General features: G+C 35.4%; 1 protein-coding gene across 2 annotated transcripts in view; it reads left to right on the top strand.

The window, feature by feature from the left end:
- AP1G1 (adaptor related protein complex 1 subunit gamma 1) overlaps window positions 1-18,189 on the top strand; it is a gene marked incomplete at its 5' end in the record, with an annotated part of 80,139 nt that overhangs the window by 20,701 nt on the left and 41,249 nt on the right. Inside the window, 2 exons of one of the 2 annotated variants that reach the window (XM_082712330.1) lie at window positions 4,116-4,319; window positions 15,802-15,926. In XM_082712330.1, the coding sequence (XP_082568456.1) occupies window positions 4,119-4,319; window positions 15,802-15,926 (326 nt within the window). Of the gene's footprint in view, window positions 1-4,097; window positions 4,320-15,801; window positions 15,927-18,189 lie in introns of those variants that run through there. The other variant, XM_082712329.1, reaches the window with a different exon arrangement.

Below are 18,189 nucleotides of genomic sequence, written 5' to 3'. Positions count from 1 at the left end.
TATCCAGGATTTATAGTTATGGTCAGAGGGAGAGACAGAGGTCTCCATGAAGCGTGTTTACTTCATCTTCCCTGGAACTAGAACTTTTTGTTTAGTTTTGAACTTAGACTGTATTTTGAAATACACTAAATTCTTTATTCTGTAAATTAACTTTTTCATTCATGCCTAAGAGAATTTCTTGTGATTAAAAAAAAAGAAATAAGTAGAAGTAAGTTGTCACAGCCAAGGGAAAAAAAAATACTGCTTTTCTCTAGAGATAGCCTGGTGCTAGAGAAAGAGTGCTGATTGGGGGAATCACAAGATGTGAGTCAGGCTAGTAATTAATTCTTTGACCTTGTGCAAGGTAGTTAACAGCCTGGAACTTCAATTTCCTCCATAAAAAGCTAGTGGCATAAACTGTCTGTCTGTGATCCTCTGGCTGAGCTGAGAAATTGCTCCAGCAGGCTTAAACTCATGATTTTTTTTACCCTGCTGTTGGCCCAAGTATTTTGGAAATAGATTTGGGTTTTCTCTAATAGTCTTGTTTGCTTTATAGAATCATTCAGGCCTTCATAGAGAAAAGTTATTTTTCAGTTAATTGTTAATTAACAGTTAATTGACTTTGATTTTCTTTTTTTTTTTTAAGTTCCATAATCTTGTTTTGTTCTTCACACACCAAATTTGGGTTAATAATAAATAAGATTCTTTTTTTTTTTTTAATCTTTTTTTAGGTAATCTTACACCCATTGTGGGGCTCAGACTCACAACCCTGAGATCTCCAGTTGCATGATCCTCCCACGAAGCCAGCCAGCCTCCCCAAATAAGATTTTTTTTTCCCAAAAATGTATTTATTTATGAGAGAGAGAGAGAGAGAGAGTGTGAGCATGCCCGTGCATGAGCAGGGTAAGGGGCAGAGGGAGAAGAATACCCAAGCCGACTCATGCTAACTAAGCACAGAGTCTTGACCCAGGGCTGGATCGTGATCAGGAGCCATGAGGTCAGGACCTGAGCCAAAACCAAGTTGGATGTTTAACCGAATGAGCTATTTATGAAATATTTTAGGACATACATGTTTTGTTTATTGAGCCTTTTTGACTTTTAAATAGCTTTTGATTGTGAAAATTTCGAATATACATAAAAATAGAGAATAACAGAATGTAATTTCATGTAGTCATCATATGTCCTCAGAAGTAATCAGTGTTTTGCCCAATTTGTTTCATTTTTTCCCTCCTCAGTACTTTTTCCCCTGGAGTATTTTGAAACAAATCATAGCAGTCACATAATTTTATCTCTAAAGATAATGTTCATTTTTGAAGTACTGAAAACTTGAGCCTTGGAGTTCTATTTCTTGGAGTTCATGTGCTAGCTCTGTCACTTACCACTTGGTAATCTGAAGTTGTGTAATTGCTCTGAGGTGAAGTTTCTTCATGGGCAAAGCAGGGATAATGATCTCTGCCCTTCAAATGGATTAGAACAAATGAAATAATGAAGATAGTGAATGTACGAACCTTGAAACACTAGGTCCACGGTATTTCTATTAAGAAGTAACAAAATATTGTACAGGTAGCGTTATACAATTTAGTATGTGTGATTTTAAGAGGGCCATAGGGAGGAACATACCAGTACGTAGAGAACTTTTCAAAAAAATTGCCAATATACTATCCCTGCCTTGAGGAGTGATGCTGTAGTGAACTAATGGGACTGGGATATCTTCCTGGTCTGTGTGATTAGAACAATTTTGAGACTTACTGGTTTAATGATCCCACAGTATTGTATGTACTGAAGATGATAGTATTGATATTTTAATCTAATTTTTTAAATCATTTTTCTTAACACTGTTGAGATATAAATACATACAACAAAAATGCATTTGTTTTAGGTGTTCAGTGAATTTTAAGATGTATATAGACCCATCATAAACATTTCTGTCTCTTCCATGTTGTGTTGGTTCTGTTTTATTCTGAAAAGTATTCATTTATGTGGGTATACCCTTATTATTCACCAGTTTATGGACGTTTGAGTTGTTTCTTGTTTTTAGTAATTACAAATGAAGCTTCTGTGAACATTTGTGTACAAGTCTTGGTGAGAACATATATTTTCATTGCTTTTTGGTAAATACTGAGTGGATTTGCTGAATCCTATACTAAATATATATTTAATTTCACAAAAAATTGACAAACTGTTTTCCAGAGTAGTTGAACCATTCCATTTTGCATTCCATGTGAAATTTGAGCACTGGTGTTATATGTAAATAATGAATCGCTGAACGCTACATCAAAACCTATATATATATGCTGGCTAACTGAACATAATTTAAAAAAATGAGGAAAAAAGTTTTACATCACTGTCAACACATGGTATGGCTAGTCTTTTAAATTTTAGCCATTCTAATGGTGTAGGGTGATATCTTCTAGTTTAATTTGCATTTCCCTGCTGACTAATGATGTTAAGCATGCTTTTCATGTGTTTATGTCCATTTATATATCTTCTTTGAGAAGTGTCTATTCAAATCTTTTACTCATTTTTAAATAAGATGTCTTATTGAGTTGTAAAATTATGTATTTTGAATACATGTCCTTTGTAAGATCGGAATTTTATTTTTTTCTTTGTGGCTTGCCTTATTTGCATCTTTTGAAAAGCAAAAGTTCTAACTTTTTATCAAGTCAGATTTATTATTTCTTTCGTATTTTGTGCTTGTTATATATAACATCGGTGCTTAACCTAAGTTCCCAAAGATTTCCTCCTATGTTTTCTTTTTTTTAAAGATTTTAATTATTTGACAGAGATCTCAAGTAGGCAGAGAGGCAGGCAGAGAGAGCGAGCGGGGGTGGGGGAAGCAGATTTCCCCGCTGAGCAGAGAGCCAGATGTAGGGCTGGATCCCAGGATATTGGGATCATGACCTGAGTGGAAGGCAGAGGCTTAACCTACTGAGCCACCCAGGCGCCCCCCCCTCCTATGTTTTCTAATGGAAGATTTTTAGTTTTGGCTTCATTATTAGGGCTGTGATCTGTTTTGAATTAATTTTTTGTATATTATGTGAGGTTAGGATCCAAGGTTAATTTTTTTCTCTGTATAGATATCTAATTGTGCCAGCACTATTTGTTGAAGGAGTACCCTTTTTCCTATTGACTAACCTTGGTCTCTGTTGAAAATCAGTTGAACTTTTATGTAGTCTATTCCCAAACTTTTTCTTTTGCTCCATTATTCTCTTGAGTCTGCACTTAAATTCATCTCCTCATTGTCCTAATTATTGTAGCTTTATAATATTTCTTGAATATTTCTTTGTCTTTTAAAAATATTTTTTTAAAAAAATATTTTATTTATTTAGCGGGGAGAGACACAGTGAGAGAGGGAACACAAGCAGGGGAGCAGCAAAGGGAGAGGGAGGGAGAAGCAGGGAGCCCAATGTGGGGGTCGATCCTAGGACCCTGGGACCATGAACCAAGCTGAAGGCAGATGCTTAACAACTGAGTCACCCAGGTGCTCCCCCCCTTTTTTCTCTTTTTCCTTGTTTTGGCTGTTACAGGTTTTATTACCGTTACTATTACAATTTTAAAAATACGAGGATATGACTCTAGTAGTCTTCTCCTCTGAGATTGGTTTATTATTTTTTCCTCATCACAATTTCCAGAGAGTACCCAGTGTACTGAGATGATTGTTGTTTCTTGGAAAAAGTGTTTAAATCTAGTAATTGGTCTTGTAATCTCTATTTTGTTGAGTTGAACTTTGTGATCATATTCAGTATTCATCTGATAATTTATTGTGTTATACTGAGTTAACAGTTGAGCAGAAAATATTTGTCTTTAAGGTTGGGCATATAGACCTTTTCTTAATTACTTTAAGGATGGAGTAAAGATTTGGATTTCCTAAGATACTTTGATAATAATGATGGATTTTTAGATATTGGTAGATTCTGTGTCTTATCTTGCTTAACTTAATACTTAAAACTTTTGTTTGTATTCTTTCCAGATATTTACTGAGTTGAGTTTGTATGTAATAGCTTTGCTGAAGCTTTGTATCCTTGGACTTAGAAAATGTTGAATTCTTAAAAATAACAAATTTTTGTGGGAAGTTGTGTGAATGGTTTTGATAGTAAAAAAGTGAACATTTTTATTTAATGTCTTTTCATATCCAGAGGATGCCAGCCCCCATCAGATTGCGGGAGCTGATCCGGACCATCCGGACAGCCCGAACCCAAGCCGAAGAACGAGAAATGATCCAGAAAGAATGTGCTGCAATCCGATCATCTTTTAGAGAAGAAGACAATACATACCGGTGTCGGAATGTGGCAAAATTACTATATATGCACATGCTGGGCTACCCTGCTCACTTTGGACAGGTAGGCTGGGCTGAGACCACATCTAGCAAGGGTATCTTATTTGAATGACAGTAGCTCAGGGAGGGTCGGTCAGTATTTTCCTGTCAGGAAAGACAGGATACTTTTCATAGTCACGTAGTCTGATCATTGTGGAACTGAAAGGTAGAATTGAGAAAGTTGTAGACCTGGAAAGGCATGATATGATATTGCTGTCAGTTGTGCTTTCCATTGGGAATCTCTCATTATGTGGATTAGAGTATGTTTTGATGGTGGCAACTAGCTTGCTTTAAGGATTAACCAGTAGGTTGTGATTGGTCAGTCAGAGGGGCTGGACTGTAATGAATATTTAAGAAATATTTGCTAAATGTTTCCTTAGCTTTATTCTGTATGCACAATGATATAAGGAGGACCACTCAGAATAGATGTTTTTAAGTAAAAGAGATTAATTAAGTGGTTGCCACATAATGGCATTTGTGGATTTTGTTGTAATTAGCTCATTACTTGATTGCTATTCCCACTGTGCACGTCTGCCTCCTGATTTTCTCCTACACACAAATGCATATTACTAGATACAGCCAGTTTAAGCTCTGAGAAGGGTATTCTTGGTGATAATTGCTTTCTTCTTTCCATGTTTATACATGTTAAGGGGGATTGAGTCACAGAGAAGGGTATAGCAGGTTGTTTTTTAATTCTTATTAATGCTATTAAATTTTATCTCACTGAATTTAGGAATTGTATTACATGCTAAATAGTCTTTTTAAGGAAAAGACTACAAAATTGAAAGAATGTGCAACATTAGGAGAAAAATATCACCCATGTTTCCATTATTCAAAGATAACTATTGTTAATGTTTTGATATATTTAATTTACCTGAAAAGGTGGACATGTTTATCTTTTGTTCAGCCTAGTAAGTCCAGTGAAAAGAGATTCCCCACCTCTGAATTAAAACAAAACAGTAATGGGATTGAATCCTATCAGACTGACTTGGGGTTAGTTTTATGCTTATCTTAGGGCTGGGAATAAGGTCACTTTCTCTAAAATACGTGATTGAAAGTGGGAGAGCATTAATTTCCCAAAGGAAAATTGAGGTGTTACTATCAGAGGAAAGGAGGACCAGGTACTAGGCAAACTCTCCTCTGAGTAAAACACGTTATATGCTTTTACCACATCAAAAAGCGATCCCCAGGTGGTTATACATTTAGTGAATGTCATAGTATAAAGCAAATAGATTGTATATTTTTGTTGGTTGATTCTAAGTAGACACATTTAGGTTAGATTTACGGAAATCTATTATGTTGCACTTTAAAAGATAGTTAGGGGTGGAGGTGGGGAGACTTTTTAATCTCTACACTCAGAAATAACCATTGTTATCATCACAGAATTAAAGGAGTTTTTTAAAGACCAACTGTTGAATTTAAAATCATATGTTAGATTTAACACTATGATATTTCATTTTGTGAAAGAGTACTCTCTATTTCTAAGAGTCATTACTATGTGAATAAAATACACTTTCCAACTTTACTAGATGGCATTTTTTGGGGTGTTCTGGAATTTAATTATTTAATAAAACATTTAATTCTTAGGTGGAAAGTGTTAGTATTTAAGGAAACTGTACTAAAATTTTGGTACCAAAGAAAAGATTTTTCTGAATAGGGATAGGAAATCATAACTTTAAGTCCCTTACTCTATTTCCTCTACTTGAATAAGTCAGGGCCCTATCCAAGCAGTAATTTGGTATCCTGCCCATCAGAATTTCCTTTATAATGTACCCATAAAAAGATTCTTATCTAGGTTCTCTCACTTGCATGTATGAATCACAGTATCATTTTCATTTAATTATGTGTAAAACAGCTACCGTTTATTGCATTTTATTAGACTTGTTAGACTTGTGCTGTTCATTATGATAGCCAGTACATGTGTAGCCACCGTTCTCTTGAAATGTGGCTAGTTCAACTGAGGCGAATATTCAAGGAAAGTAAATTTTTGATGGGTATTTGATGCAGTTACTGGAAAACTTTTAAATGTTTTCGACAACTTGGGTATGTGAATCTACTTTATCAATTGTAAATTTTATGAAATCTAAATATTTAGTTAAAATATTTCTGATGGATATGTAGTATACAAATTGAGATGTGCTGTTAAGTGTAAATTACATACTGTATTTAGAAGCTTTAGTACAAAAGAAAGTTGTATAATATCTAATAATTTTGTGTTGATTATATGTTGAAATGATATTTTAGATATATTGGGTTAAATAAAATCTATTATTCAAACTAATTTCACCTGTTTCTTTTTACTTTTTACTGCAGTATCTAGCATGATGCTGTTCAATAGAAATAAAAATATGAGCCAGATGTATAATTTAAAAATTTCTAGGAGCCACATTTGAAAGTCAAATTTTACAGTAATACCCACAAGATAGGTAATATCCTCATATTGCTGATAAGGAAACTGAGATTCAGAGATTAAGGGACTTGTTTAAATTCACACGGCTAGCAAATATTAGGGAGAGGATTAGAACTCAACTTTGTATAACTCTAAAACTGATTCATTCTTTGGATATGTTTAAATCTATAAATAAGTGTATTAACTAAGGACTTTAGCCCTGACTTACTGTACAGAGGATTTGGGGTGACATTCATTACCAGCATCTGTTTAAAAAAAAAAAAAAAGATAGTAGAAAATAAGAGTTGAGAGAAGGAAGAATTCAGAACCCAAAGTCACTGTACTACTTGCTGTTGGTGAGGCAGGTAAGCTAAGAAAAATAATTCAGTTATGTGGTCGTTATAACCAGAGTTTAAGAGGATGACTACCAGAACCAGGATTCCTGGATGTATATTCTGGCTTTCTTACTTTACTATCTGTGATTTTGAGCAAGATCCTTAACCCTTTTTTTTTTTTTTTTAAGATTTTATTTATTTATTTGTCAGAGAGAGAGGAGGGAGGGAGTGCACAAGCAGGGGGAGCTGTAGGAAGAGGGAGAAGCAGGCTCCCACTCTCAGCTGAGCAAGGAGCCCCCTGTAGGACTTGGTCCTAGGCGGCTAGGATTGTGACCTCTAAGCCAAAGGTAGACACTTAACCGACCGAGCAACCCAGGTGTGTCTGGATCCTTAACCTTTCTTTTCTCAGTTTTCTCATCTCTAAAATGGGAACAATCTTCATACTTCTCTATGGGGTTATAATGAAGATTAGTAAATTAAATGAGGAAATGTTAAATGTTTATGTTTTGTGTGTAAAACTCAAATATTACTGACTTTACCATTTCCTCAAGGACGGCAAACTTTTTTTTTTTTTTTTTTCATGAAAATCACTGAATTCTAAAATAGGTTTTCATTTATTTATGTATTATGTAATCTCTACACCCAGTGTGGGGCTCAAATTCACAACCCCAGGATCAGGATTTTCATGCTTTTCCAACTGAACCAGCCAGGCACCCTTAAAATAAATTTTCTTTTCTTTTTTTTTTTTTTTTTAAGATTTTATTTATTTGTCAGAGAGAGAGAGAGCGAGAGCGAGCACAAGCAGACAGAGTGGAAGGCAGAGTCAGAGGGAGAAGCAGGCTCCCCGCGGAGCAAGGAGCCCAATGTGGGACTCAATCCCAGGACGCTGGGATCATGACCTGAGCCGAAGGCAGCTGCTTAACCAACTGAGCCACCCAGGCATCCCAAAATAAATTTTCTTATGTGGGTTTTTTATCTAGGAGTCTCTTAGTAATGTAAAGCACTGTAACTCAGTATTTTTACAACAAAAGCCGTGATAAAATTTCCTGTAGGGTTTGTAACCTTTATGTGTCTGGCTTAAACACGACCCAGAAATAAAGTTGAGTATCTAAAAAAGTGGGTAGATTGCAGGGGTAAAATATAGTGGCTTGGGGGGCCAGATTCTTCCACAGATGGGTTTTGTTTTGCACAGAATGTTAAATTTTTTGAATTTGCTGCTGACATAAAAATCAAGGAGCTTCTCATGGAAATCTGGATTTTTAGTTTCTCTTAGAAAATCAGTAGGATTTGACATCACTGGATCCACATTTTGCCATGGCACTTGTAGGCTGGTGACCTTTTCCAGGCTGAGCTTGCATTGTCTATTTCTTTCCCGTCCCAGCCTGGCCTGCTGAACTCAGTTACCGGTCCATAGTAGTCTTCCCTTCATCAGTACAGTGTAGCACTTCACTTCCTTATGTTTTTTATAGTTTTTCCAGTGTTCTCTATAAAGTCTTACAAACCTTTGGTGAAATTTGTAGGTTCCTTGGAGCTCTTCTTCCTATTGCAAATAACACTCTTAAAACTTGAATAATTAGGATTTAGATATACAGAAATATAGTTCATTTTTGCATATTGATCTCCTTAGCAACATTATTGCCTTTGGTTCTGAGAGTCCCTGTAGACTCCACTGCTTCCGTATAAGCAGTACTGTTGTCTGTAAGCATTGGCAATGCTCTGACTTTTCACCCTTAGTCATTTTTTTTCTTTTTCTTTACTACACTGTACCTTTAATTGGATGGTGATAGTAGGTGTCTTTGTCTTGAGCACCGTTAAGCCCAGATTGTGCCCAAAATAAGCCTGAACTCTTACTGTGCCAGAAAACAAAAACTACAGAGGTCATGATAAAAGGTTTATTAGCCACCAGAAGTAGCTTTTTGTTGTGCCCCCAAATAAGAAAATTCAAGCAATAATATGAGTAATTATAATTGAGTATATCAAGTAAGTTTATATCAGTGAGTTCATAATTTTTTTTTTTATCCTAAGTGTTTATTTGAGAGAGAGAGAGAGAGTGAGCGCTCACAAGTGAGCAGGGAGGGGGCAGAAGAAGAGGGAAAGAGAGAATCTCAAGTAGACTCTGTCCTGAGCCAGGAGCCTGACATGGGGCTCAATCTCACGATGCGGAGATCATGACCTGAGCCAAAATCAAGAGTTGGATGCCTCACCTTTTGTGCCACCCAGGGGCCCCAGTGAGTTTATAAGTATTAAACAAATTTTTAAAAACTTCATTGGTCATCTTTGGAGCATACTAGGGTCTCATTTTGAAAATTGGTAAATAAAAGGAAAGAAACATTTATCCTACCTTTATTCGTTTTAAGATTTTATTTACTTATTTTATAAACTTACTTTACAGACAGTTCACAAGCAGGCAGAGAGGCAGGCAGAGAGAGAAGGGGAAGCAGGCTCCCCGCTGAGCAGAGAACTGTTATTTGGGGCCTGATCCTAGGACCCTGAGATCATTACCTGAGCTGAAGGCAGAAGCTTAACCCACTGAGCCATCCAGGTGCTCCTATCCTGCCTTTTTTTACCAGTAGTTCTTTTTGAAGGAATTATTGGTAAGTTCCTTCCAAGGAACTCTTGGTAACCCAAGGCTACATATAGAGAAATTGCTTCTTAGAGGAAAAGCCCAACCAATAAATGAAGAAAGAATAAAAGAAAGAAGATTACCATTTTGTAATTCCTGGTGATCATCACTGATCCTAATGTCACAAAAGAGAGACAGCCACCAGAAATAATTATATACTTCTTGATGAAAGTTCATACCACCACCTATGAAGTGTATTTGCTAAGTCAAAACAAAATAAAAGCTGAAAAACCTGAATCTGATCAAGAATCTTGTCCATTTAACAAGGGGCATTCATAACAGTTCATTGCAGCGTTGTTTCTGATATGAAAACATTGGGAATAATCTTTGTGTCCACAGAAAGAATAGGTAAGTTGTGGTATATTCACAAGTGGGATAGTATATTAGCAGTGAATATAACTGAATTACAATTTCTTATCTGAATATGAGTAACACTCAAAGACATTGAATGCAAAGAACAGGGATATGGTATGACACATAGAGCTTAAGACATTAAAAAATAATTGTCTCCACATATGTAGTAAAGGCATGGGGCATGGCAATGATGAGCAACAATTTTGAGTTCTGGTTACTCCTAGGATGGAGAGAAGGGAAATGGGACCAAGGCAGAGTATACAGAGGGCTTCAGTTGAATTTGTGATACTAAAAAATGTAAAATAAAGTGAGTAGGTTAAAATTTTAAGATTTGCTAAAGCTGGCTGGTGGCTCAATGAGTATTGCATGATTTTTGTGTATTTTTGAGTGAAATATCTCATAATTTCATAAGTTTTTTCAAGAGGAAAAATGGGATGCAATAGCAATGTTAAGTATTTTGTGTTTGTTTTTCCCCTTTGCCAAAAGAATGAAAAAACAACCTGGTCTCAGAGATTTTTATGTTGCCATACTACATAGTGGTAAAGCAGTTCCAAGCTTATTCTGTGTGTGTGTGTGTGTGTGTGCTGTGTGTATAAACTAGAAAGTTATTTCTGAATATTAAATAGAAATAAAGGTAATTTTTAAAAACCTAACCAATCAGTTGCAGTTCCATTAATAAATAGTTGCATATTTTCATCAAGGTGATTGTTCACATCACAAAGCTTAGATGTTAAATTTAAAAGCAAATGTATATATGCATTTGACCTTGTGGGTAATTGTTCTGAAAGCTAACAAAATAGGTGTAGATTCTTTCAAGGGCAACCAGATTAAATGTTTATAAAGGGCAATATTTGTACTTGCTTTAGAACAATGTAACAAGGCTCAAAACCTTTCTTTTAAAAAATTGCTTTGAAATTCGGAAAAAGTTGGAATATTAAGTCAGAAAATGTTTATGAAAACAGTCTTTAACTGAAACCTACTCCATCAGGATATTTTGGGGATGACCTGCGTATTTCAGCTACGTATAACTTGCTTAGGTCTCTTAAGCTAGAACCAGGATTAGGGCTTTTAGGTCAAATAGTGTCTTTTTGTTCTAGTGTGTTATATAAAGGGGTAGGAATCTTTCTCTGATGTTTTCTTACTGTTTCTCACCTTGAATGAGTGCCCTTCTTAACTTTTTTGCATAGTAGCTTGTGCTTAATTGTCACAGTGTGTATATAATACATATATATATATAGATATAGATATATATCTATATATATATATACTATGATGTATATGTATGTATCATACTTGTAATATATATCCACATGTTGGTTTTCTTTTGTGTGCCCTTCCAACTGGGTATCAATGAGAATGTCTAGCTCATTGGTTTTTACACAGCAGGAGTTTATGAAGTTGAAGAAAAATCACAGCTTAAAAACAATGGGAAAGTAAATATAAAGAAAATCAGTGAGCAGCTAAAAATTATCGCAGTCAGACCTTTGGGATGGAAGATAGCAGGGAGAGCAAGGAGGTTGCTGTTGAAAAGCCGGTTGTAAGAGTGTTGTTGAAAAGGAAGAAGCTGATAGTGAAAAATACAAAATAACTGCCGGCAGAAGAACACATAGCCATCGAGGGCATTAGAGATAAGGAATGGACGTAACTTTGTAAGCTCTTACAGCATTACAGGTGTGCACAATAATCGTTCATTAGGAATTTAAGTTATTTTAAAAAGGCTGATTGTTCCCATTTACTGAGTTGTATTTTCATAAGATTTTTGGTCTTAAATTCTCAAAGTCTTTTCATAAAACTATTTTAAGACTCAAATGCTTTTTTGTTAATTTTTGAAATTACATGTTACTCAGTTTGGCAGAGGGAGTAATCGCCCAAGGTTTTTTCCCCCTCCTTTTTAATTCTATCATTATATTAACTTTTCTAACCACAAATTAGATAAAAGTTCCCTTTATCCTGCAGTTTTAAACTTTTTCCTTCTGGTCCAATATTCTTTATCTTTGGAATAGATAATGACAGTTCATTAATGCAAAATTTAAAAGATAGAAAAGAATATATGATGAAAACCCTGCTTTCTGTTCACTCTCAGACAGTTTCCTGTTTTGTTTTGTTTTTAAGATTTTATGTATTTATTTGAGAGAGGAGAGTGCGAGCGAGAGCGCACAAGCAGGGGTGAGGGAAAAGCAGGCTTCCTGCGAAGCAGGGAGCAGGATGGATGGATGCAGGGCTGGATTCCAGGACCCCAAGATCATGACCTGAGCAGAAGGCAGAGGCTTAACTGGCTGAGCCTATGAGGCGTCCCTGCTTAGTTTCCTTTTTATAGGCAACTGTCTGTGTCTATCCTTCCAGAGATATTTAATACATCTCTAGGCAATGGAAATGCCTACTCCACTGTAAAATACATGTGTGCAGTGTCTACTTAGTAATCTGTCTTGAAAATTAGCCCATGTCCTCATTCTTTTTGCCAGCTTCTTTGACATACTCATGGTAATGTATCTAGCATAGTAGTCCATGATACCTTTTTTTCCCTTAAGTTTCTATTTATTTGGAGGGGGGGAGAGTGCAAGTGTGAGCACAAACGGGGGGAGGGGCAGATAGAGAGGGACAAACCAGATTCCCTGCAGAGCCAGGAGCCCAGTGTGGGGCTTGATCCCATGACCTGAGCCAAAGGCACACACTTAACCAACTGGGCCACTCGGGTGCTCATATTCCATGATATTTATAGATCATAATTTATTTACACTGATGCCTTATTAATGGACACTTATTTCCAGTCTTACTGTTTATTTATTTACTTTTATGTAAGCTCCACACTCATTGTGAATTTCAAACTCAGGACCCTGAGATGAAGAGTCACATGCTCTTATCAACTAAGCCAGCCAGGTGCCCCTCCAGTCTTACTGCTTAAAGCAGTACGATAATTGAATAATTACCATTATTTTACATATATCTGAAATGTAAAGATAGTGTAAGTTCCTAAAAGTGGAATTATTGAGTCAAAGGGTATATGTATTTGTATTTTAGATAGGCCAGGTGTTTCTGTCTACAGCTTGTGCCACTTTATAGCCAGTCAATAATGTCCTCGCTCCGTAATGACAGTCTAACTTTGCTAATATAAGAGGTTAAAAAACTGTCTCACTATGGTTTCCATTTGCATGTCTTTTTCTCTTCCAGTAACTTTACTGAGACATATTTTGCATATCTTATAATTCACCCTTTTCAAGTATACGGTACAGTGATTTGTTTTAAGGAAATTTTACCTACTTGGGTTTGCATTTGTTTTATGAGGAGGTTGAACTCCATTTCCTATGTTTGAATTATTTTTGTTTTCTTTGAACTGTCCATATTCTTTGTCCATTTTTATATGGAGTTGTTGGTCTTTTTATTTGTTTTTTGTTTTGTTTTGTTTTTGTTTGTTTTTTTTAGTTGTTGGTCTCTTTGAAAATCAGTTTGTAGGATCCTGTTACATAGCATTTTGTGTCTATGAAACAGGTTGGAAATATTTTTTCCACATTTGTCATTTGTTTTTTTACTTTGCTCAGGGAGTTTGGAGTAAAATCAAAAATTTATTTTTTATCTCTGTTGTTGTGTGAATATAAAAGCTAGACTGTTTTCTGTGGTCTTAAAGCATATGTTAGATTTGTAGGTTAGCAATGTTTCAGGTGGGATTTTCAATAGCTTTAAGTGAGATGGAGTGGAACTCAATTTGAGGTTGTTACCTAAGGGGCAGAAACATATAATTGATTTTACCATTTTTCTTCTGTAACTCACACTGGAGTTGCCTATTTAGTGGTTGCTGCTTAAAAAATGGATGCCTTCACCTAGTATTTCCCCCAAAACCCCATTGTCCATCCCTCCATCTTTTTTCTTTTACCATATCTGAAAACTTTGATAATATTCTTAAAGATGAAACACAGTGCTTTCTTAGCATTATTGCTGGCCACTAACACCAAAGTGTAGAGGATGTGATGAGAATTAATCCTCAGTGGAGGATGTTTTTCAAATGCCATTTCCAGTCTTGAATCTTGGATTTTCCTCTCAAAATTTGCCACCTTCGTAAAACAAATGTATATTCTTGAAGCAAAGTCATTGTACCAATGGGGAGTATTAAAAAGAATTAATTTAGTGTTTGTCCCTTTAAGTTGTAGTTTTTTTCTTCATTTTCAGGTAAGTTTTAAACAAGTGTCACAAAGAGTAACAAATTGTACTCTCAAATCATTGATGACTTTTAGTGTGACTGTCTTAAAACTTGGCCTAAAAAATACACAGTCATATTAATGCCTAAGAGTAAAGTCTATCTTCTTCATTAGTTCATCTTAATAACAAATTTTTGGATAATTTATTTGCTTAATGCCTGGTATTTGTTAAAGACACGATTCAATAAGGATGATTAAAAATTTCAGTCATACCTGAAACTCTTTTAGAACTGTTTTTTTTTTTTCACTGCTTAAATATTCATTTTTAGGATTATTAAATGGGAAGGTTAAAAATCCTTCTATTTGAAAAAGAGTAAGATTTTCTGATAATATTTTAGCTCCTGTCTTTTCATTCACCTCAGCAGTAATTTTTGTGCTGAGATTGTGAAAATGACTTTATTCATTTTTTTATTTCAGATATTGTTTCTTAAAATTTAAATTGAATGCATAGAAGGAAGGGAAGGGTTGTTATGTAATCTGTCAGTTTCAGAGGCATTTCAGTTTCCCTTTTGGATCCTGGTTATTCTTAGAGGCTTTGATTTGTTCATGATAGTATAGTCATTCTGTTAACTTGAGTTGTTTTTAATGCAGATATATCAAGAGCAGTTTTTAAGTAGCTTGAAACAGTTTTATTTGCAAATGCTTTTATTTTCCTCAATTTCACTTTGGAACTTACAGGCAAATTCAGATGGGAATAGTCTCATGATTTTAGACTGTTGTATATACGTCTGCATTTGAACCCCTTTCCTTGGGATACAGTGATTCCTAAATGGGAACATAGTTTGCAAAACTCCTCTTGGAGTTTTGGAGTGTCTAACTTAGCTACACGCTTTGAAAACCATCACTATCGAGGGGATATTTGGCCTTTTGCATGTTAGTCAAGGTGGAGTAATAAGGTATATCAAAATGATTGTGATATTCAAGAAAGGCTAAGTATCAAGACGATCTATTTAACTACAAAGAGTCTTAAGCTCTTAGAATTTTTATAAATTACATAAAGAAAAGGTCATATAAAACATTTTAGGTTTATTCCACTCCTGAAATTTCCTCTGGCTTTTTTTTTTTTTTTAATTCTGTATTTTTATTCCTCAGATGCTAAACTCTTTCTTCTGCCTTCTCCTTGGTTCAAGCCCTAAATGTAGCACTTCCCACGTCGTACTAATGTTAGTTGTTGTCTCTTTTTCAGTTGTATATTCCTGATGTTTAAGATAGTGTTTGGCACTTTAATGTATTTCCAGTTACTGAGTGTTTTGATATTCAAAATAGAAAAGATCATAAATGTACCCATAAGTTAGGTGCTCATTTAGTACAACTGGGGGTTAAATTAAGAATTGGGTTTATTAATATTCTATTATAATACTTTATTAATAACTACTTAAACTTCAGTCTGTGGAAGTAAGGTAAACCTCCCAGATTATTTGGATAGTTTATATCATAGGACCTTGCCGAGATGATCTATTCCAGAACTTGGTGTCATATCATCAGGATATCTCAAGATCTTAGGCGATTTGATATCTACTGATTTCAGCCATCCATTGACTCTGGGTTAAAAACATTGCTTTCCTGATTGTGGTAGCAATTCCTTAATTTCTTTTCTTTTTTTAAAAAATTTGCAGTTGGAGTGCCTCAAGCTTATCGCCTCTCAAAAGTTCACAGACAAACGCATTGGCTATTTAGGGGCAATGCTGCTGTTAGATGAAAGACAAGATGTCCATCTTCTCATGACAAACTGTATCAAGAAGTAAGTCTTTTCCTTCTTTTAATAACTACTTTGTGCTTTTAAAGTTTTCTTACAATATGACATTGAGAGCATCTGTTTATTGACTTTATTTACTACCTAGAATATATTTGAATTGCTCTTATTGTTCATGTGTAAAGAAGGTAAACAAAGGATTAAAACTTCTGTAGGGCAATATTTATTATTATCTTTTAAGATTTTATTTATTTATTAGAGAGAGAGAGTGTGTGTGTGTGTGTGTGTGTGTGAAAGCACACGAAAGCAGCAGGAGGAAAGGAGAGGGAGAGAATTTCAAGCAGATTCTGCACTGAGTACAGAGCCTGATACGGGGCTCCATCCTATGACCCAGTGATCATGACTGGAGCCAAAATCCAGAGTTGGTCACTTAACTGACTGAGCCACTCAGGTGCCCCTGTAGGGGGTAATTAAATGAAGGCATTGCATGTACAACATCTTCAGGCATAGGAAGGACCACAGTTTAGCAATGAAACAAGAATTTGGACCTACATGGAATAGAAAAAGCATTGGTAAACCAGAGATTTCTTATATTTCCAGGACCTTGAATACCACGAGTAATGAAATTTTACATTTATTAAGGAATTACCAGTGTATGTTCTGAATAAATACCATTTAAAGGTAAAAGAAGAAGTCTTGCTTGTTAGTGGTCTAATTCAAGATTTTACTTGCATGAAATTTTACTTAGGCTTGTGAATTTTTATGTGTCTTTTTTTCCCTCTAATGGGTGCTTTACTAGTCCAGTCATGTTTGTTTAACTTACAAACTGAGGAATGCTTGCTATACGGAGGAATTAGAGTAGCTAAGCAAGGGAATTAGCAGTTCTTCCCAGCATCCTTAACTTTCGAATAAATATCAAATGTTTATTTGAAAGTTGTGGAAGTTCTGGTGGCCTTATTGGTTAAAGGTACTTTTTGGTTTGGTTTTGGTGTATCTATTAGTTTAATCTCCTTTTGTAGATTTCTTTTTCATTTGTAGTATTTGTTTGACAGAAAGTAGATGCAGGGGATATAGGTAATCATGTTTGTAGTTATTGAACTCTTACACTTTTATGTGGTCAATAATGTTCTACTTTAAAATTTCCCAGTGGATAATGGAAAATCCCAAAATGAGAATTACGATTTGCTTTTAAATATAGAGGGTGTCATATAAATACATTGAGTCTGTGAACTTAATTTTGGGGGAATCTTAATTTGGGGTCTTGAAATAAATACTAATGGAAATACTGAGTTGATTTATGTATTCAGCAAATACTTGTATACCTGCTGCATGCCAGGAGCTGTTATAAGTTTTGGAGAGGGAGAGTGAAAACAATTGGCAGAGATCCTTGGTGTTACAGAGGTTACAGTCTTCATGTTCAGCATGACTCTTTTATACCTTTACTCTGGCTAGGTCTCTGAGAGTTTCTTTAATTTTGGTTCTTGCATGCTCTGTTGCCCTTATTACTTAAGCCTTCAGTCACATGCTCCTGATTTGGCAGTTCTGCCTAGCAGCAAGTTCATATTAAAGAGTTAATACCAAACTCAAGTGTAGGTTTATAGCTTGATAAAAAATTGAAGAATGAGGCACATAGGCAAGGAAGAAATCTTTGTTTTGAATTTTAATGAGACCTAACCAGGCCTCAGGTGAGCTTTTTTAGAGAGAAGTAATAGTTGGGAATTGATCTCGCCCCTTAGTCAAAGCTCAAGTTAAAGGACTTTGGGTCATTTAGTTTTGTTTTTCAAAAAATATTTGTTAATGAATGGGCTGGTTTGTTTTGTGAGGTTTTTTGGTTTTTGTTTGTTTTGCTTTTGGTTTTTATTGTGGGGCATCATTGTGTACCAGTGGTTTTTATGTTTAATAATGAATATTTTCTGGGATGCCTGGTTAAGTGGCTGCCTTCGGCTTGGGTCATGATCTCAGGTCCTGGAATTGAATCCCACATTGGGCTTCTTGCTCAGCCAGGAGCCTGCTTCTCCCTCTGCCTGCTGTTCTCCCTGCTTGTGCTCTCTCTGACAATACATAAAATCTTAAAAAAAAAAAAATGTTTCCCTCATTGTTCATTGGCCTAGAAAAGCTCTTTCTTTAAAAATTGGATATGATATTTTAAGAGCTTGCATTATGCAAATGTTATTAATCATTGAAAAATGAAGGAAAAGTCAGCTAAATATTCTTGGAAACTGGGAGCCTAAATGGGAACGTCATAGTTAGACTTAAATATTATTGAGGCTTGTGGGTGGCTCACTTGGTTAAGTGTCTGCCTTCAGCTCAG

This window comes from Mustela nivalis (genome assembly GCF_964662115.1).
Source record: "Mustela nivalis genome assembly, chromosome: 18".
Lineage (NCBI taxonomy): Eukaryota > Metazoa > Chordata > Mammalia > Carnivora > Mustelidae > Mustela > Mustela nivalis.
The sequence above is the reverse complement of the archived record's forward strand: the minus strand, read 5'-3'. Positions and strand labels throughout refer to the sequence as shown.